Here is a 21,782-nt window from a genome sequence, read left to right on the forward strand (position 1 = left end):
TCAACCTAGGGAGGAGCAGGTCCTCCCATTTTACAGAAAGGAAAAGCTAAAGACACAAAAAAGTGAATTCACTGATTCTTCAACAAACATTGACTGGTCATTTATCGTGCGCCAGGAACTAGAGGGCAGTAGGCATGCAAGGTTGGAAGGGACAGTCCCTGCCCTTGAATTTACTGATGGCTGAGAAGTAGCACATGGGATTATTTGCTGGTGTTCGTTCTGGCTGGGAAGGGACCCGTTCAGGGTGACACAGAGTGACACCACTGATGAGCTAGTGGCCAAGGATGCCTGGACTCCTGACTGGGTCTCCTGAGGCTCCCCACTCTGTGTCATGACCCAAGCTGCCGCGTGTCAAGTCTCCTTTCATTTCCTCTTGTGTTAAGCCATACTTAAAACAGTCCAGGGGATGCCTGGGTGGCTCAGTGGGTTAAGCGGCTGCCTTCGGCTCAGGTCATGATCCCAGCGTCCTGGGATCGAGTCCCACATCGGGCTCCTTGCTCGGCAGGGAGCCTGCTGCTCCCTCTGCCTCTGCCTGCCTCTCTGTCTGCCTGTGCTCACTCGCTCTCTCTCCCTCTATCCCTGACAAATAAATAAATAAAATCTTTAAAAACAAAACAAAACAAAAAAAACAGTCCACACACTGCATAACGAACAGGGTATGACTTGACTGTCGAAAGGGCTGGACTTCAGACAAAATCTCAAACGCAGTCACTATTAGGAAATGAACAGCAATCAAGGATAAAAAGAACACCGCAAAAATCTCCAGCGTCAAGGAGCTTAGGACAGCGAACGTCTGCATGCACCCTCCTGGCCGTCTGAACAGAGTAACTGCTGGTAGGCCAGCCAATCTGTTTTAGGAAACACTGCTCCGCTACTTCAGAACCTCATCAGCAATTTTTAAAAGCCTATTCTTAAACACTGTGAGGTCAGGAATTAGGAGACTAGTTCTAGCTATGGTCGTGACATTAGTTTCCAGATAACTTTGAAGGGGTCACTTAACTTTTGCGAAAGGTCGTATTTTCATCATAGGTAAGGGGGTCCGCCAGGATCCCAGCGCTGACATTGTGTGGGGCTGTACAGAGTCCGGGAGCCTCAGCCTTTGGCATATGAAGAGAAGAGACACTCCAATGGGAGCATGGGATCCTACCGTGTGGGGAGGAGTTTCTGCGTAGCCGAAATACCGACAAAAACCAGGACTTAAAAAAAAAAAAGGAAGGGGCACCTGGGTGGCTCAGTGGGTTAAGCCTCTGCCTTCAGCTCAGGTCATGGTCTCAGGGTCCTGGGATCGAGCCCCGCATCAGGCTCTCTGCTCAGCAGGGAGCCTGCTTCCCTCACTCTCTCTCTCTCTGCCTGCCTCTCTGCCTACTTGTGATCTCTGTCTGTCAAATAAATAAATAAAATCTTTAAGAAAAAGGAAAGAAAGAAAGAGAAAAGGAAAAGAAAAAGAGGTTACGCCATATCATATCAAAGTATTCCTAGCAGTCTCCGCATCTGAAACAAGTTAAAGGAAAGCAGAGGGTTCAAAGGCCTTTTTGCTTGATTGACTTCAAGGTTTGGAGGGGAAAAGGCTGTGAATGAGGAGAGACGGACCACAGGAGAGAAGGCAGCTGAGTGAGTCTTGGAGGAAGCTTTATCTAGCATGTTTTAAATATATATATATACATATAACTAACAAGTGAGAATACTCTATTTCCCTATAAAATAAAATAAATCACTTCTAAGGAAACACCCAACACCACATAAACCTAGCTAATTCATGGAGGTTGAAGCAAAAAAACCACTTATTAAGATGTTACTTGAATTGATGGTCACGGTCATGCTGTTTTCCTTCGGAGTTGTAGCCCCAGATGAATCACCCATTAAGAGGAGGGTAAAAATAAAACCCCAGAACTCAGACTTGAGATTCTCCCTTGTATCTCTGACTTCTACTTGAGACTTGTAAGAAGAAAATTCCTTACTGTCCTTGCCTCAACATATTCTGTACACGTGAATCAACACTTCCCTGTTTACAAGGCTGGGGGGGGGCGGTGGGCTGAGAACGAGTACGTGTACCGGCAGGTCCCAGCCTGGCGGAGTCACTGCTCCGAACTCCCGGGTGGCAGGGCAGACTGGCCCTTCCGTGGCAGAGAAAAGGAAAAAGAAATTATAAAATGATGGCACTCTAAGTTTCTTAGCTGGATTCTAGACCTAATTCCTTTTGTTCTTGGTTTTAAAAAAAAACGAGCCCAGTTTCCACCATGTGAACAAGGACATAACCCAGAACTTGACATGGCTTGGTAGGAGCTGCGAGAGGGAGTTTCTTCTGATGTTGCGGTCAGAAACGGAATGCGGGGCCCGGCGCTTCCGTGGCTGGATTCACGAGCATCCCTCCTGCAGGCTGGGCTCTGTTTTTGAGCTAAAAATGAGTTTACCGCCCAGGGAATGTGTTACCCATGTGATAGTGAATCTCCTGGGAGAGAGCCAGAACAGGAATCTCAAAAAAGTTTTCTGAAAAGAGTTTGCGTTCCATACTGTGAAATGAAGACCCAAACTAAAATTCTTATTTGCCAAGAAGAATAAAGTCATTAAAGTCACTTTTCTTTGAAACTATTAAAAAACAAACAGGCCGGACTTCCTCCCTTGTGTTGGCACACCTCAAGCTATCTACCTCAGGAGGCCCAGGTCCACTGCCACCTCTTCAGCCGAAGTCTTCCCTGCACACAATCTGGAAATCAATCTCTCTCTGCTCAGTATAATCTCTAGGTCTTTTGTAGCTGTCATTATGTTTTATATGGATACTGTGACTTCTGTGAGAACTTAATAGAATGCTTTGCATGTAACAGACCTCCATCAATATTTGTCAGATAACCAACTAAATGAACTATGAGGAAGCAGCTGGCCCTGGTGAATACAGAAGCCCTTCCATAACTCAGAATTTAAAAGGAAGTGGTGTGAAGGGGGTGATGTGTGCACACCTCCCTTCCACTTCCCACAATACCACAACTCAACTGCTATCACCAGAAAAAAGGCCTAAGCCAGGAAATACAACAGAAATGACTAAAAATAGAAACCTATAAAAGCAACATTTATAAAGGAAGCTAATTTCAAGTAAACAAAGGCTGAGTTTAAAAAAAAAAAAAGACTGGCTCTGGGCATGATTCTACCAGTGCTAACAGCAAAATCTACAAAAATGCCCTAAGGGAATTCTACCCAGGATCCTTTGCTTCCTCTGCTAGGACGCATGACTGGACTCTGACTAATGGAACCAACACACCTGGTGAGTACCAAAGTGTACAACTGTTTTTCCAGACTGAACTGGTCATTATTTTCCTTGTAAGTAATTAGCTTTAAAGGCAATCTAAAATACTAAGAGCCATGGCAACATTTCAGATGACTTCTGCCATGCCGTACCTTTCATCTATGGCAGATTGTAAAATGTTAGGGTGTCATAGCAGGACCTGGTAGAAGGCATGTCCTGCTGGGAATGAAGACCCAGAAGTCCTGGATGTCACTCTGTCAAGATGGCACCACAAGCAACAGCCTACACAAGGATTTGGCGAATGTGACTAATAGTAAAACATTATACTGTAGACACATCTCAGATATCCAGGGATCCTATGGGAGGCTCCACAAAATACGACAGAATTGAGATTAGAATGATCCAAATAGCCTATGTTACTCTTAAAAAAACCTAGCATCCAACACTTTCAACAGAACCCGTGTCAAATAATTTCATCTAATTATATAAGAATACTCTCACCTATAACAAATTCTAACTGACACCAACCTGGATCATAAGGATAATTGTTTAACTTCTTTTAATAGACATGTATTTTGCCCATCCAGTATCTGTCCTCATTTTTTCTGATGTTCCTGGGAAATAACTCACCCCAGTCATATATTAAGTGGCTCCTCTGGGACTGGCCCTACCCTGCTCTGAGACTGGGCACATCACACAGGCACAGTCGTCTTCTTGACTACAGAGATTGATTCAGGCAGGTACACATGACCCAAGCTGAGAGAATCAAAGTCAAACCTGGAACTCTCATGGGAAAGAGACGCTCTTTCTGCTGGACACAGTGAGAAGAACAAAAAGCAATGATGCTGCCATAGGCCACCAGATGTAAGTGGCCTGCCTAAAACAAAGCCAGCATGGGAAAAAAGCCCATTCAGGAGACAGAGAGCAAGTTCTAATGACAGTGTCTAAACTTGACATCCAGCCATAACTGAAGCAAAAATCTTTTCCAGGACTTTCAAGTTATATAGTCGGATAAACTGCACTTTCGTCACTTCTAGCAGTTTAGGTTGGCTTGCAGTCATGTATATCCTGAAGAATCTTGACTGATCATCTTCCAATAAAAGCTTACCTTAGCAATAATAGAGCATTCAATTGCTAACTCCAGCTACACTGAAACAGTATTTTTTATGTCAAAATAATAGTGAAGAAATAAAATGGAGCAGATGTAGGGTGTAGGGGCTCCGGGCAGGCCACCCCAAAAATGACCACAATGGTGTATCGATTATTTCAAAGTAAAGTTACTTAAGAAGCAACCTGTGCTAGGGACGCCTGGGTGGCTCAGTGGGTTAGAGCCTCTGCCTTCAGCTTGGGTCATGATCCCAGGGTCCTGGGATCAAGCCCCACATCGGGCTCTCTGCTCAGCAGGGAGCCTGCTTCCCCCGCCCCTCTCTCTGCCTGTCTTTGCCTACTTGTGATCTTTGTCAAATAAATAAATAAAATCTTAAAAAGAAAGATTTAATAAAAAAAAAAAAGAGAAAGAAAAAAAAAAACAACTTGTGCTAAAAGGACTATCAGACCCTCCTCTGCCTTTCAGAAAACAGGAAAAAATCTCCCATGTGAAAGTTACCCTCCTTATAACTGGTAACACAGTCTCATCACCAGAGACAGGACATTTAGAGCTGAGAAGTCTGTATGAACAAACCCTGTTACTTTTTACTACTTTATTACATTAGCCCAAATTCTGTTTAGAATTTCTTTCTAATCAAAGCTTCCAAACAAGTTTTATCCTGTCAATTCCTAACAAATGTATTGTCTCTCTAAAATATATAAAAACTGCCTGCCCTGTTTATTTCTTTGGGTCTCAATTTCATTATCGGACCTCCATGAGCATGTAATTAACTTTGGTGCTTTTTAATATTTTTCTCCTGTTCATCTATCTTATGTCAATTTAATTCTTAGACCAGCTAGAAGAATCTTGATGGGTAAGAGAAAATTCTTCCTCCCCTGCAAGGACATAGGAAAATTGAATGGGACTTTATCCCAACTTCCATTTTCTAGTATCAGATCATTATTTTTTATTTGATTCCTGCATAAGAAATCCAGGAGATCTTTCCATGCAGAATGATAAGAGAAGTAGATCTGTGGATTTCTATCATGAAACCCCCAAATCTACTGTCTACTGCAATGTGATATTATACATAAAAAAAGACTATATGAGAAAGATCTTAAAAAGCAGTTATGAAAATATGTAGCAGTACATATTAAATGACTGATTTCATATGTAGTTATTGACATGCTTATTTACTGAGTGCCTGTTCTGTGTCAGAGATACTATTTTTGGGGATTAAATTAAATTAAATTAAATTAATTTAATACAACCCAAGATAAAAGTGTTTAAAATCCCGACTGGGTCATTTCACTTACACTCCACTCAGTACATTAATAGATTGTGTCTTCAATCCATATCCGGTCTCCTTTAGGTTAGCAACAATTCCTAATACGTCGATACTGGAACCTTTGGATCCAAAGTTTTTTTCACTGTACATTATCATATGAGCATTTGAAAAATCCTGTTAAGAAAAAAATTCAAAATTCAAACGCTAGCCATTTATCATTCAAAAAAGATCAAGTATTCTCTATTAGGTTTTCTTTAACTTACACCTAATATAGGCCGTAAAGACTGAAGTTCTCCACTGTAACCTCCCCAATCTTTCCAGTCCTTGTACTCTCCTTCTTCAAGCAGATACTGATGACCTGTAAATCCAGGCTTCTCATAAGCAACCCAACTGCAACAGAAAGAACATTAAGGAGTAGTAGTTTTCATCAGTGTTAGAAGTGTCCCCATGTACTTATGTTTCATTAACAGACACTAACAGTTATGAAGCTAGACAGAGACTCCTGCACTATGACTATTGGAATTCTCTAAGATTTAAGAGACTAATGGAATGGCCCCCTAAAGAACAACATAAGGAATATACATCAATGTTCTGTAAAGGAGTAGAGGGAGTACGTGTGTATATGTGTATGTGTGTATGTTTAAAAAGAACGGACTCAAAAGAACTTCAGCAGGAGCCCCTGAGTGGCTCAGTCAGTTAAGCGTCTGACTCTTGATTTCAACTCAGGTCCTGGTCTTAGGGTTTGGGGATCAAGCCCTGCATTGAGCTCTGTGCTCCATGGAGAGTCTGTTGGAGAGTCTCTCTCTCTCTCTCTCTCTCTCCTCCTTTGCCCCTCCCCCTCCACTCACATGCTCTTTCTCTCTCAAATAAATAAGTAAATCTTAAAAAAATAACTTCAGCAAATAAAACTGGATAAACTTTCTTCAGTGACTAATTAAAATTTCTTTGCCTATTTACAAGATCACTTTCGGTGTATACTTCTAACGGAAATACGTAAGATCGATAAAGTGTAAAATATCATAAAAAATAGAAAGTAAACTAATAGTTCAATTATTTTTTTTTAAAGGTTTTATTTATTTATCAGAGAGAGAGAGGGGGAGAGAGCGAGCACAGGCAGACAGAACGGCAGGCAGAGGCAGAGGGAGAAGCAGGCTCCCTGCTGAGCAAGGAGCCTGATGTGGGACTCGATCCCAGGATGCTGGGATCATGACCTGAGCCGAAGGCAGCTGCTTAACCAACTGAGCCAGCCAGGCGTCCCTAATAGTTCAATTATTTGGAGCATCATATTAATAAACAAGATATAGATTTGATCAGTGTGGGTCAACTTATTAGTCTTTCTCAGCTGACTGGCCCCAAACCAGCTCTCGGTCCCAGCTGACCGAGAATATGTTTGAAATTCATTTTACCAATTATCTGGAATGGTTTTCATTTCACGGTGGTGGAGGTGTGTGTGTGGGGGGGGGAGGGGGGAGACGTGTGTAATACTTTACTAAAGGGATAAAAAAGAAACCCCTCCGGCTACTCCCCCCTACTCACATTCCTCTCAGCACTTTCATGGAGCCCACGGACGTAAATGGCAAACTGTCATCTGTCTTCTCTTCTGTTTCATCTGCTTCCGTGATAAAACTGCACATTTCTGTTTCTAATTCCATACATTTTCCTTCAAAGAAAGGCTTTTCATAAATAACTACCTATAATAGAAATGAGACAGATCAGTAATTGTAACAAGTTAAATGTTTCAACAGCTAAATATTAAATCAGTCATTTAATAACATATCACTAAATCCTAGAACACAGAACTTTCTGATCATAGTTTTAAAAATAACTGAATGGCAGTATCATCATTTTAAAACTCTGAATCTTTTTCCTGATGTGGTACAGCCCAAAGCCAGGTTCGAAGGGCAGTTTATAAATAATTGATTTTAAAAAATTGGTTTTGTTCGATGGCTAGAACCGATAGTTAGAATTTTGCTTAGGACAAACTAAGGAACCAGAGGATCCTATATTGCTTTAAAAATGAAATACAGGAGTGCCTGACTGGATTCATTGGTAGAAGCATGCAGCTCTTAACCTCAGGGTCATGAGTTCAAGCCCCACATTGGGTGTGGAGCCTGTTTAAAAAAAAAGAAAATAAAATAAATGTGTCATAAATAAATGCGTACAAAGTAGAAATAGCAGAAAGGGAGATCTTGTCTTGAGAACTCAGTTTTTTCCCTGGCTAACTGGCAAGCAGCAACTGGCCCTGCAATTAGTAAATACAACCACAAATTATAAACCGAATACAATGATGAACCTCTTAAGCCATGGCCACACATACTGGGAGGGATTATTAGTGCCATTAACCTCATCTTCCAGTCAAAGGGATGGCATGTGTCAGTTGGGATGACTGCCTTTAGCTGCAGTTACGTTTGCTGATGTGTAAAATCACATTATCTTCATGGGCATGGAATGGGAATAAATGTTTTATTTTTATTTTTTAAATTTTTAAAAATTTTTAAAAAAAGATTTTATTTATTTATTTGACATACAGAGATCACAAGTAGGCAGAGAGGCAGAAGAGAGGGAGAGAGGAGGAAGCAGGCTTGCTGCGAGCAGAGAGCCCGATGCGGGGCTTGATCCCAGGACCCTGAGATCATGACCTGAGCTGAAGGCAGAGGCTTTAAACCTCTGAGCTACCCAGGCGCCCCAAGAATAAAATTTTTAAAAGAAACATTTTTACCTTGGGATCTGTAGGGAATTCAACTTTACGTCCACCCTGAAAAGAAAAATAATATGGTCAGAAACACAGCTCTTGGTGGAGACAGTCCTGTTTTGTATGACCCACGACAGCCGGGGGTCAGCGGGCCGGCCTCCCAGCCTCTGCTAAAAGTGAGCGGGCGACGGTTCTGACGTCCCAACGATGCGGACGGCGACTGAGGAAGGCCGTGTGGAGCCAAGGCGGTCTATAAGCTGGATCTGCTTGGTGGGTTTGTTTTTTAACCCAATAAGCTATGTTTTTTTGTTTTTGTTTTCCCATTCAGAAAATGTCTCATGGACATGCATCTCTCTCATGTCCCTTAAAAAGCAGTCCTAAGTTCAGACAGCCCTGGACACAAGTTCTTGGTGGCAGCCACCCCAGCACCATCCAGCCCCTTGACGGACTAGCTCTCCACTGGGCTCCTGCTCTTGCCGGGACTTGCACGAACCTGGCCAATCTCCACTCCTCTCTCAGTTCAACTCCCTGCCGTCCTCATCCGAGGCTGTTTGCTGCCTTGCCTCTGCAGGCACGGGATTCTGCAACCCACGGCTTACAACATCTTTGAGTTCACACAAGTTCACTCTAGGGTCTGGAGGACTCTTGTAATAATTAGATGAGCTGCTGGCTAGAACTTAAACTAGCCCAAAGGATGGGTCTGTGGCGTTGGTTTTACTTTTAAAACAAAGTTGTTGTAAATCACCCAAAAACTCATGAAGAAGAAGCCACAGAGAAAGCTATTATTACACGGAAATGATAAACGGGTAAGAGTTAAAATCGGCAGCGGGAAAGTCAAGAGAATATTTTCCACCAATCTAGAACCGTTCTTTCTTTCTTTCTTTCTTTCTTTTTTTTTTTAAGTGCAGCCAAAGGTACTCACATGCACCAAATGAACAGTAATTATAAAGGAAGGTTGCTGATTTTATCAACAAACCAAAGCAGAAACAACCAAGTGCAGTATCTCCCCCCATTATCAGCATTTCACTTTCCAGGTTGTTACCCGCGGTCAGTCACAGTCTGGAAGCAGAGGCTCCTCCTCCTGACTCAAAGTCAGAAGGTCAGGGGTCGCCTAACTCTGCGTCAGGACGCCCACGCCCCTCACCTGGCTTCACCTCGCCAGGCAGGCACTTTACATCTCACTGCATCACAGGAAGGGCGATTAGAGTACAGTAAGATGTTCTGAGAGAGGGACCAAGCTCACACGACTTAAACTACAGTATATTGTTTACTTCTTCTATTTTATTATTACTGTTCATCTCATACTGTGCCTGATTTATAAACTAGGTTACAATAAATGTATAATTTAATTTCTAAATTAAACGTTATCTATCATATACATATAGGAAAGAGACATAGTATATATATAGGGTTTGGTGCCATCCATGATTTCAGGCACCCATTGAGGGTCTTGGAAAATATCCTCTGTGGATGGGGGCAGAGGGGAACTAAGTGTACTAAGCACCCATTTCACAAGTATCTTTTTCCAATGCCCTGAGCATTACAGCTTTTATATCATTTGAAATAGTCTTCAAAACCTGGGACAATTCTTTCATATAGTCACAAAACGAACTGAACTTTGTTCTTTGCAAGTGATTTTTTAGAAAAAAATCATTTATAATGAAAAAGTTATTTATAATGCAAATGAGTTTTGCATCAAGACCAGCAAACACGGAAGGAGGTAATTAACCCACAGGCTTTGGAAGGAGGTAAAGTTAAGATAAAAATTATCTCCATGACTTTCTAATTTGTTTCAAACTGACTCTAGAAAAGAGCCACAAAATGCAATTTCAGAAGCACAACTGTAACAAGAGCCTCCCTCTTGCCACAGGTCCTTAGCGAGCACCTGCTACCCTGCGCACACACCTGCTACTCTGCGCACACACTGTGCTCCCCACGGGGGACAAGACAGGAGCAACTGTCTTGAGTTTAGCAGGAGAGACAGAAGGAATATCGTAAAAGACAGGGACACGATGGAGAGGAAGCAGAGGCCGATGCTGGGGAGGATAATAGTCACACATCCTGTCCCAAGGCTCCCAAAGCTGCCCCCACCCCCCAACTTCTGATTGCCACAGCTGGGCTGGTGCCCACCTGCCCTGGCCTTCCCAGCTCCGCCCGGGTTCACGCAGAACATTCCCTGACATCTCCATCTAGCACAGTGTTGCGTGGTTTTTAAGACCCAACTTGATTGAGCATGAAGATTTCCTAATCACATCATTCACATCACCTGAAGGTGGACTCCATCCGTCCTTCCTGTTTTTCCACCAGGTTTAGTTCTTCACTGTCTTCCCTTCCTAAACCTGCCGGGGGCTGCAGCTCTGTGCACTGAGTGCCGGCTCTGCAAGGCTGAAAAAATGCCTCGAAGGCAGACAACGTGGGCTTATCCCCATTTTTTTTTTTCCATCTAGAGCGTCCAGCAAGTCACCCTCTTATTTCCTCCAGCAAGAGGTTCCATCTGCTACAGATCTGTGTTTTTACAAGTCTGGTTTTATTGCTTCCAAGTCCCAGCCTGTGAACTATCAACGTCAAGCTGACAAAGAATCAGACTCCAAGAACGTTTTGTTAGATTTCGTTTTTACCATTTTCAGAGGTCGCATGGATCCAATGTACGCTTCTTCTGTGTCCCAGAAGGACAGGTCGGGGTATTCACCAGGTTCCAGGACAAAAGGCATACCCTGAAATCCAGGCTCTTCATAAATCAGCCACCTAAGTAAGCACCAAGGAAGAAAAGAGAGGGCTCATCATTTGTTTCCAGGGCACAGAGGACCCCACTGAGAAGAAAGGAATGGAGGGGGACGATGTGTATCTGGGCCACGAATGGGTACACTCAGGTATCAGAGCAACCTTAGATTCAAAGAGAATGTGCCATTATATGCTCCTCTTCTTGAGCTTTTACTTGTCCCCTTGTGGTTTTGTCCAGTTAATTTTAATTTATATGATGAATCCCTTCAAAGCCTAAATGTCTGTATCACTTCAAGTCAGAGCAGTAGTTACTTTGTAGCGCTCTATATATTTAAAGAGGCCATAGCCAGGAAACTCAAGCTTGATTTTATTTTTAAAGATTTTATTTGACATAGAGAGACACAGGGAGAGAGGGAACACAAGCAGGGGGAGTGGGAGAGGGAGAAGCAGGCTTCTCGCCCAGCAGGGAGCCTAATGTGGGTCTCGATCCCAGGACCCTGGGATCATAACCTGAGCCAAAGGTAGACACTTAACCCACTGAACCACCCAGGCGCCCTCAAGCTTTGTTTTTAAAATGTTTTAAAACGGCTACTTCTCACTTATAACCAAAGAATCAGATGTTCCACCTACTCATTTGTCACCATGCCCAAAACTAGTAACAGGTAACATCCACCTAGCACTTACGAGGAATGCCACCCGGAATTTGATCCAGTCCACGCAACAGAACTATGAGGAAGGAACACTACTGTCCCCATTTTACAGATGAAGTTAAGTAAATTGCCCAGGGCCACGCAGCTGGGAGTACCAGATACAGGGCTGATCCAAGCTGATTACAGAGCCAGACTCCTACTCATTTTTTGGGAGCACTTTTTCTCATTCCAAAAGTGCACATAATTTACACTTTTTTACAATGACTCAGGATCATCACTGGGAGCATTACAATGTGTGGTGGTGTCCTGGGGGCTCTGAAGGACTGTAGGGCTGCTTGCTCCCAGGCCCCAAGCTTTTTGAGTTCTTGGATCTGATTTTTACGGCTTTTCAATACCACACCCTTTTATCAGGCTTGTCAGCTGTCACTTCCGCTGTGGTCAGAGAACAAGCAGCCCCACCCTCCCTTCATGTGCTAGAAACCAGAAAACCAGAAAACCATGCCTGTTAGAACGGCCTCGAAACTCTGTGCACAGTCTCATCACTTTCTTAGTTCCCCAGGCGAGTTCTGGGAAGGAGAGGTTGTAGAGATGGGATGTTCATGTAAGGGAGGTAGTAGAACAGCCCCTTATACACAAACACAGAACTCTTGGTGAGCACTTATCTTCTCCAATTCCTTGTTAGTCTGGCCAAAGAGTCCTAGCTGGGGTATCTCATTATCCCCAGAACACTGTGCGGAGAAGAAGAAGGTGGCCATAAATAAAATCTTTTATCAACAAAATAGGTTTGATTCTCCTCTTTGCCTTCTCCTTCCCAATTTTGGCCCAAGGCACATTTTGGGTGATGGGTTTCGTTAAAGATTCCCTTGGATAAGCCAGTAGCTTCTCTGGACTCCCTAATTATACAGGGATTTACAATCAAAATCCTCCTGAAGACCTGTCAACACACACACACACACACAAATGTTGACAGACTGAGTGGTATACATGTGGATTAATTCAAAACAAATTAGTCCATGTGGTTAGAAGTCAGGGTACCAGTTATGCTGGGGGTAAGAGGATGGCAGGAGGAAGCACAAGTAAGGAGACTTCTGAGATACCCGCTGTCTTCTATTTCTTGATCTCGATGATGTTTACTTCACAAATTCACTCAGATGATACACTTATGATTTGTTGTGCACTTTTTTGTACAAATATCACACACACGTCAGTAAAAAATTAAGGGGAAAAAGGCTTATCTTTTAACAAATAGCACTACAGTGCCCTAAAACACAAGAAAATGAAGGCTAAGAGTGGGGTCCTTTAGACCTCCTTAGGTTTGAGGCATGAGAATTAGGAATACATTACCTAGTTCTTAGAGCTCTAAGCTCCCGTAGGCACACCACACCTGGGTTTCACACCCCCAACTAATGGCAGTTCGTCAGCAATGGTGCTACTGGTCTACCGAGCCAAGGGCCATGGAGCCTGAGTCCTCACAAGTGAATGGGTGGCACTTTCTGTAAACTCAGCACACGGCTCGTAGGCAGGTGCTGGGGAGAACTGAGGGGATAGCTGGGCACAGGACCGCGTTCAGGAGGCCTTCCCTTCTACAGTCTGAGGTGAGGGCATTTATTCACCTGATACAAAACACTTCAGTTTTCTCGAAGCAGGTGATTTAGTCACGTACCATTTACAGAAGGGAGGTAATCTGGGGCAAAGGGAAATTTGTCAAAAGACTGAACACAAACAGACACACTGGAAAGGACAGTTCCTCGATGAGCAGGAAGGAAACTCAAACCCACACTTATCAGGGTTGGGTGGACTTTGGAATCTCCAAAGTCGTCCACTGAGCGTGATTCATTTTTCCCAAGTTCTAGTCCCACAAGATACATTATTCACGAGGCCATCAGGAGAGGGGGAAACTATCTTCAGGCGGTGTTATTTCAGGTTCTAAAAGTCCTCCTATTTTCCCATGCACTTAGGTAATGAACTCTTACCTACCTTATGAATAAATAGTATAATTATAAAGTGTGAGCTTTTAAAAAAAATGATAAAAAATACATATTATTTCAACAACATCCCTTTGTATGTTTATAATGGCTATCTATATGTTGATTAAAAACATTCTGTAATTATTCTTTTAAAAATGCCTTTTAGCCACATAAGAAACATTGATCTTTTCTTGTTCACTTATCCTCAAACAGCATTTCCAGCTGGACCCTCAGTCTTACTCTCCAGGCACGGCTCCCTAGGAGTGCTGGCTATTTACAGGAACCAACTGGATATGCAAAAAAATATGAATATGCTAATTTGAGGTTGCTCTGAAGAGGGCGAGCTATGACTCTCAGAGGGGAAAATGTCCCTTTACAGTGGAGAGTTGTGGGAGGCACCAATTTTTAAAAATTTTTTCGGATTAAATTCAGTTAGTCAACATCGAGTACATCATTGGTTTCAGATGCAGTGTTCAAGGATTCCTCGGTTGTGAATGGCACTCAGGGCTCATCACAGCAAGTGCTGGAGGCCCCAATTTAAACAAGCAACCCAACTCAGTACAGTTAATAGGAATCACATGCCGCCTTTTGTGATGCAACGTGACGATGTAGCACTACCCGTGTGAAGGGTCCTTTCCACACCTGCATCTGATCACGCCTCTAGATGTAACCCGTTCAATACAGAAAATTCAGGCAACACTGGGACAAGTTAAATGATATGAGGAAATGCTCAGAGACAAAACCAGGTTGTGGAATATTCTCTGACCTAAAACCTTGCAAGGACAGAAGTGTAAAATAAAGGTATGGGAAAACCACAAAATTCCAGAGAGAGTTTATGGGTGTGAAGTCGGGGGGATGGGCCCAGGGTGGGCCACGCTGGGTGCCGCTCGCAGTGCTGGTAAAGGTGAGGTCCTAAGTCAGGGGGCAGGCACACGGGGATCTGTCTTAGTACCAGGCTTCATAATTCACACATAACATCCTCTGTGTATATCAAATATGTCTCAATAAAATTGACAAGAACATTTGGCTATTCAAAACTGTCCCTTGACTTCTAAATTAAAAATTTTAGAAATTCCTCATTTTCCCCAAAAAGAATTTGACAAGCAATTCCCTTCTTGTGTGTATGTGTAGAAGAGTTTAACCCCCGTTACGTAAGTAGGCCCTGGAATAAATCTAATGGAATCTAGCGGAGTCCCTCACATAGCAAAGACTTCTCGGCTACCAGTTCAGAGGACCGATGTGTCAAAGAAGCAAAATGGACTCAGGTGTTTACTAGCAGTTGAATTCTCCTAACCCATCAAGACTCCCCTCGAAGATCTATAAAAGTACTAATGACCTACTCCCAAAGCCAACCAACCAAGTTCAAGGACCCCAACTTGGAGCTGACCTCCAAACCAGCTTCTTATTATCGTCATGACAACAGAAATGAATGGCCGTGAAAAACTGGACACTGTGGCAGGTTTGTGACTGGCCCCTGTGAGAGGAGTTAAACTCACTGCAAAGGTAAGAGATGTTACTTAGGAGTAGCTCTTTATGCCTTGACAGAGCCCAAGCCTGAGTCATGAAGCCTTCCAGACATCGAGATGAACATATTATAGCAGATGCCCATCTCGTTCTTTTAAAGAAAGGGGTCCTTCTCAATTTAACTTTAATATGTTAAGAAATAAAATATACTGATCTCTTTGATGTGGAAAAAAAAACAACAACAACAAAAAAAACAACCAAGGGCAGCAGGAGATGAAGCCCTTGTCTTTGTTTAGATTCCTCCTTTCCTTCTCAACCACCAAATATAAACATGCCCAAGGCTCAGATGGCTTCCCTACTCCCTTTGAGATCTGTCCAGCACAGGATTTAAAGACTTTCTCCATGCTACCTACTCCTGAATTTCCACCTCCAGCTTCCCTCCTGAACCCCAGTCCCCCGTAGCCAGTCCTCTTCCTGTCCCCTCACCTGAATGAACAGTTGACCCTTCCAACTCCACCTCTCAAAACAAAACTGTTTTCTCCAACCCAATCAATGCCGGGGTCCCAAACCCTAGCTATTTCTCAGCCCCTCACCGCTCACATACAGTCTGTCAGCAAACTTGACAGTTCTACCAGGAAAATGTGTCCAGAATCTGACCACCTCTCACTAGCACTGTCTAAGCCACCGCAACCTCTTGCCTATTGTAACTTCATTGCCTCCTAACTGGTTTCTGTTTCCACTCTTGCCTCTTTATAGTCTATTTTCTACAGAGTAGCGAGAGTGATTTTTCCAGAGCACAAGTTAGATCAAAATCCTCCTGTGATCCACCATGTCAGAGTCGTCTAAAATCCCTCCCAAGGCCTGCCAACAGGCCTCTCTGTCATCCCAATTCTTCAAGCTCACTGCATTCCAGCCACCTTGACCTCCTGGCAGTTCCCCAAACACACCCAGCAGGGCTTTGCAATTGCTTCCTGCCTGGGACTTGCCCTCTGCCCATCCCCCCTCGGGCATCTTCAGGGCTGACTCCCTCACTTCCTCCCGGCCTCCACTTAAAATGTCACCAGAGACCTTTCCTGCCATCCTATCTAAAATGGCACTACCACTATTCCTCTCTCTAACTCCTATTTCTTGTAGTATTTTCTCTCTGACACATTAACACAGGTATTATCTTATACACAGCCCACTGACAAAACTTTTGAGCCTTCTCGAATATATGAATATTTATAAAGGATATACACTATCACATAATATATTATGAATTTAACAGAAACCTTGCACAAAAATAAAATCATAAAAGGAGGAGATTTTAAGTGAAATATGAAGAAGCTTCAGCGTTTTTCCTGGCACCCCCGGGGCTGTCTTTTGCTGCGCCGGGCTTGGTACTCCCCTTCAGAGGCCACCGTACTCAGGACTGACACCTGCACCTTCTGTCCTAATTTCCCCCATCTCAGATATTCCCACTTCCTTCCAAATACTTTTGCAGTTTCCTGTGATTTCTGAAACCAATGTCCTAGGGGCTCTAGATCGCATTGTGTGAAAATGTTCAAGGAAGGAAAGTACCACGTGTGTTGGCCTCCATCCCCCATGAGATATCAGGAACACATGCTTTGGATTACCTCCATTGGATTACCATGAAGGTAAAAGCTGTTACTCAGCTGGGTATGAATCAGGTTCCTCTGTGATAAGGAAATCCCAACATTAAACATGCAGTTTTTTTCCTCCCCGGCACTTCCCCTGAGAATGTTATTGTTTCTAAGAGAGCTGAATCATAGGAACTCAGGTACAAAAGAATCAGAATTTTATGTGCCTTATGAGAAAAAAGAAAACAAAACACAAAACCCTTTTAGTTAATAGGTACTTTATAGGACACAGATCAGAGTATCTCAAGTCTTTCCAGTAGGACACTCACAAAAAAGTTTCATTAAAATTATATTTGAGGGCCACCTGGGTGGCTCAGTTGGCTGGGCGTCTGCCTTTGGCTCAGGTCATGATCTGGGGGTTCTGCGCTCTCTGCTCAGTGGGGAGCCTGCTTCTCGCTCTTTCCTTCCTTCTCCCTTTGTGTGCTTCCTCTCTCTCTCTCATATAAGTAACTAGATTTTTAAAAAAAAATTGTATTTGAAACAAAATACTTACGTGCCCCAATGTACTTTAATGGAACAAGTCTTCTGCATTATACCAAATCCCTGCATCTCTTCAGTGTCGTCGAAGTAAGAATTCAGGAGTCCTAACCCTTCCCGTTCAGTGAATAAGTCAATCTGACTAACTCTGTAATCCTGAAGAAAGAAAGAAAAAAAAGCACATGTATTTAATAATTACACCATGTATTTAACTGTACAATAAGCTCATTATCCTTTCTTTTCAAATAATTACAACAAATTTTAAATACACACATACATTTCACAGAGTGCCTGCCATCTACCCCTACCCTGTCTTCAGCCACGATTTAGGAATATGTGACTTGTGAGGTAGCCATGTTGCTTTAGCCATCGAGCACGGTGTGACATTCAAGCAAAAATCCCCAGAAGTGTATTTCACTAGAGTTCTAGAACATATTTATTTCTCTCATCCTCACTGAAAAAACTGTTTGGCTTTTCTTGGTTACTAGAGTTTGAGTTGCTTCAGTCAGACACGGCCATCCAAGTCCAGAGGCTCTCTAGTCCAGAGAGGGGCTGCGTTTGGGGCCTTCCTCAACTGCTGTTTTGTGCCTATAAATCCCCTGTGGTAACTCTCCTTGACTGTGAACCAAATCTCTAAGATATTGGTTTGGTCTAAGTTGTGAAAGTAATGGTACACATCTGTGGTGAGTTACAAATCCCTGTACCGTGCTCCGTGTACCATGCTGTGTACCATGACGTGCTCGTCCTGCCTATCAGACACATCAGAGGCGTTGGCTGGCTGAGTCCCTACGTGTTAGTCAAACACTTATTGAACTTTAATCTTGCTGAGCTAGGTCCACTGAGGTACAGAAGAAATTACACTTGGGTGAGATCAGGGGAGGCTTTCTTAACCATTACCAAAAGAAACAAATTTAATGAACTAAAAAGGTGCTCCCCTTCAATGTGTTGTGATTTATGTTCATGTTTCAAAGCAACCACAAACATAATCGGTTAAAAAAAAAATCATAATGTATCCGGAACCAGGAATATATCCCGATCCTTTAATATGACACCTTTCAGAAAACATTCACACCAGTAAATCAGCAATTTACAAACAATTAAATGCACCAAAATGTTCGTACAATATTATTTAAAATAGTAACAAATCTAGAAATAGCCTTAGGTTCCACAGAGAAGGTAAAATAAGTGATAGTACATCATTTCTTGAAAACCTCAAACCATGTAGTGACATGAAAAGCATGAATTGCATTAAGATGGCTATTATTAAAAAAAAATATATGGCTATTATCAGGCAAAATAGGAGACCCCTCTTTACCAACATGCTTCATTTACCTTACCCTCCCCCCCCAAGTGCCTTTAAATCCCCACCCACCAGAATCTGATACAGTTACACGTCACTAAGAGTTGTTGGCCAAAGGGAGTGTGATCTTCAGGGAAATGGGCATGGAGAAGGAAAAAGGATTGAGAGCTACAGGTTTTTTGCGTTTTGTTTGTTTTTTGTCTTATTTTATTTTTTTCCTTAAGTGGTAGAGCCCAGTGTGGGGCTTGAACTCACAACCCTGAGATTATCATGATTATCACAATCATCATGATTACAACTACAGAAAAAGCAGACGGACATATGGCCAAGACAGAGCAGAGAATTCAGAAAATTTAAGAGAGGCTATCTCAGGATAGCAGATTGGGATGATGGGCTTAAACCCTACTCTATTACCAATATTAGTTGAGCAATAAATAAAGAGTGCAGGGAAATTAAACCACTGACTATGACAATTTTAAATGGTGTTCTTCATGTCTTCTGTAAGGTTTATCACATTATGTACTTAAAGCTATTAAAAGATAAATCAGTTAGAATACCAGTGATCACTGAAGTCACCCAGAAATGTTGACTTAAGAATCAAGTGGCATTTTCCTCTGCCAAAAACCGTTACTCATTCTTACTCACTCTCATTTCATAACATTCCTTCTCTTCCTATTACACTCAAACACCCATCTCTGTTACACGAATGGGATTTTAATCTTCCACTTGGAAGATACGATTAACTACATTTTTAAAGGTAAAGAAGCATCAAATCCCAACAGGCACAAAGAAAGACAACTTCCTCATCAACAAATAAGGAGCCAAGACGTTTTAGCCAAATCCTTAAAGTGACCTCGAGTACCTACTGTTTTTCAACCCACATGGAACCCCAGAGTTGAACTTTCAACTGGATTTTTGGGGGATTATTTTTCCAAAATAGAATTCCTATAAGCCACTCAAGGTAATTGGAACTCACACAGCAACCAAAAAACAAAGGGAAAGAAAAATCTGTTCATATAGAATTCATCCAAACCAGGTTAATAAGTAAAATACATTTTTGGAGATGGGGATGGGGGACAGGAGTGAGAAATTAACCTTCAAGATTTATTATGAAAAAAATGACTAATCAGAGTGTTTCTTTTCTAATTCAAGTGTACGAACACTGAAGTTATAGAAAATATATTCATAGAGCATCGATCGAACATTTTCCCCCAGTCTCTAATTTCATAACATGAACTTTTCTCTCAAAGAAAGAATCATCCCCAGCATTCAATAAATACTTGCTGACTGAATCATTAGACTCTGGTTTTCCCATAACCTACCTGGACCACATGTCTGATTGAACCAATCACCACGGGCTTAGTAGACTCTGCCTCCTCATTTCCTTCCAAAACATCTTCTATGCCCCAGAGACCAGAGAGTTCCAATTCTCCTTCTTCTAAGGGGATGGTGTGCCCTTCGAAATTGGGTTTCTCATACAGAATCCAACTAAGAGTAAAACACAGCAAAACTATTAGCTGGTGTCGGTGAGAAAGGTTTTGATGACTCAAGTGTTCTAGCTAATAGCCTCCCCCACGCCATCCTCTTCTTCCCTTTCCTTCTCCCCTTCTCTTCTCCCTTTTTCTCTCTCACATATTGTGGCCAATTATCCAGCTATATATACACTGGTCAATTATCCAGCAATTAAAATATATACACTGGTCAATTATCCAGCAATTAAAATATATAAACTCTCTCTAAAACTAAATTTACTGGGCATAATTAAGCCTCTGAAAATCCAAAAACCATACCAGAATCTTAAAAAACTTTTGGCATCAATATAAACATCGCAGAGTCACTGATGTTCTATGGAACGGTCAGTTCGTGAACAGTTACAAATGGTAATACATTGGATAAATGGACTTTTCCTAGAATTCTTTCTCCCTATATGTGTAGAAAACACTTCTAGAGGGATTTTACTTACATTCCAGGACTGTATCAATGGATATATTGGTACAAAATATTGATACCAAAAAAAACCCCTATATGCATGTTAATGGAGAGCATTTTAAAAATACCCTTCCCAACAACAAACATCCAAACACTAAAGAAAATCTAATGTCAATATATGACAGTGCTGCTCTTAGATGCTTATGCTTTCAAGAGAGAAGCCAACAAAAGTTGAAGAAAAAAAAAAAAAGAACACTGGGGTGCCTGGGTGGCTTACTCAGTTAAACATCTGCCTTTGGCTCAGGTCATGATCCTGGGCTTCTGGGATCGAGTCCCACATATGGCTCCCTGCTCAACAAGAAGCCTGCTTCTCCCTCCCCCTCTGCTGCTTCTCCCTCTCCCTCTGCTGTTTCTCCCTCTCCCTCTGCTGCTTCTCCTGCTTGCTCTCTTCTCTCCCTCTCTTTCTCTAATAAAGAAATAAAATCTTAAAAAAAAGAGAAAGAGCCCTATTATATTTAAAACAAAATTTATATAATATTTGTTTTTAGTGTTATTTTTGGTCTTTAAATTTAAGAACAAAAGCTAATTATATTTTTGTGATGAACATGTTAAATACATAGAAAAATGCTATAATTAATATGTAATACCTAACAGGAAAGATGCCGCATATATAATCAAATAGAAAAGACAAAAACAACAATAAAAAGCCTTACTAGTTTTTTAAACCACAAATGTCTAAAGCCCAGCCTTCTTTATCTCAAACAAGATCAGTATCAAGGATAAGTGCTTATGCCAGATAAGTGATTTTTTTAAAATGGCTTTTCTTAATTCAACTTCCTTTGTATTTCCTAGAAGCTGTCAAGCTGGTAAATCATTTTTTCACCAGTTTCTTTAATCAAAACCATCAGTTGCTGAGAGGCTGGAAAATAAATTTTAGGTTAGTCATTCACAATGTCTTTTCTCATAGAACACTGAAAATTCTACCAACAAGATTAGCGCAATTCTTCCCAACCTCACTGAAAATTCATAAAACAGAAGTGTTTTTGAGGACTCGGAGTTCCAGTAGTCCTGGCCAGTGTGATGTGGGGTATATGGGAAAAGAAAATTGTACTGCTACACACAACTGACTTTTCTAGCATTAATGGGCATCTCCTCTATAAAGCAGAAACATGATTCAAAAGTGTAATTTCTTAGACATGAATTTCTTGCAATACCCCCTAAGACTAGTATTTTCTGCCCTTTACATTACTGAAGGCATAATTTTAAATAAATACTGAAGACCAAAAAGGTAACTAGAAATGTGAAACACACACCCTCTAAAAGTCTGGA

General features: G+C 42.0%; 1 protein-coding gene across 1 annotated transcript in view; it reads right to left on the reverse strand.

Moving 5' to 3' along the window:
• The window catches only part of CRYBG1 (crystallin beta-gamma domain containing 1), a 196,755-nt gene that overhangs the window by 14,531 nt on the left and 160,442 nt on the right, over nt 1-21,782 (reverse strand). Inside the window, exons 7-13 of the mRNA XM_004753439.3 lie at nt 19,847-20,012; nt 17,241-17,380; nt 10,924-11,050; nt 8,333-8,368; nt 7,150-7,304; nt 5,877-6,003; nt 5,642-5,787 (exon numbers count right to left, since the gene is read on the reverse strand). Coding sequence (XP_004753496.1) covers nt 5,642-5,787; nt 5,877-6,003; nt 7,150-7,304; nt 8,333-8,368; nt 10,924-11,050; nt 17,241-17,380; nt 19,847-20,012 — 897 coding nt within the window. The remainder of the gene's footprint in view (nt 1-5,641; nt 5,788-5,876; nt 6,004-7,149; nt 7,305-8,332; nt 8,369-10,923; nt 11,051-17,240; nt 17,381-19,846; nt 20,013-21,782) is intronic.

Source organism: Mustela putorius, unplaced genomic scaffold (assembly GCF_011764305.1).
Source record: "Mustela putorius furo isolate JIRA1106 unplaced genomic scaffold, ASM1176430v1.1 tig00000450_pilon_pilon_pilon, whole genome shotgun sequence".
NCBI lineage: Eukaryota > Metazoa > Chordata > Mammalia > Carnivora > Mustelidae > Mustela > Mustela putorius.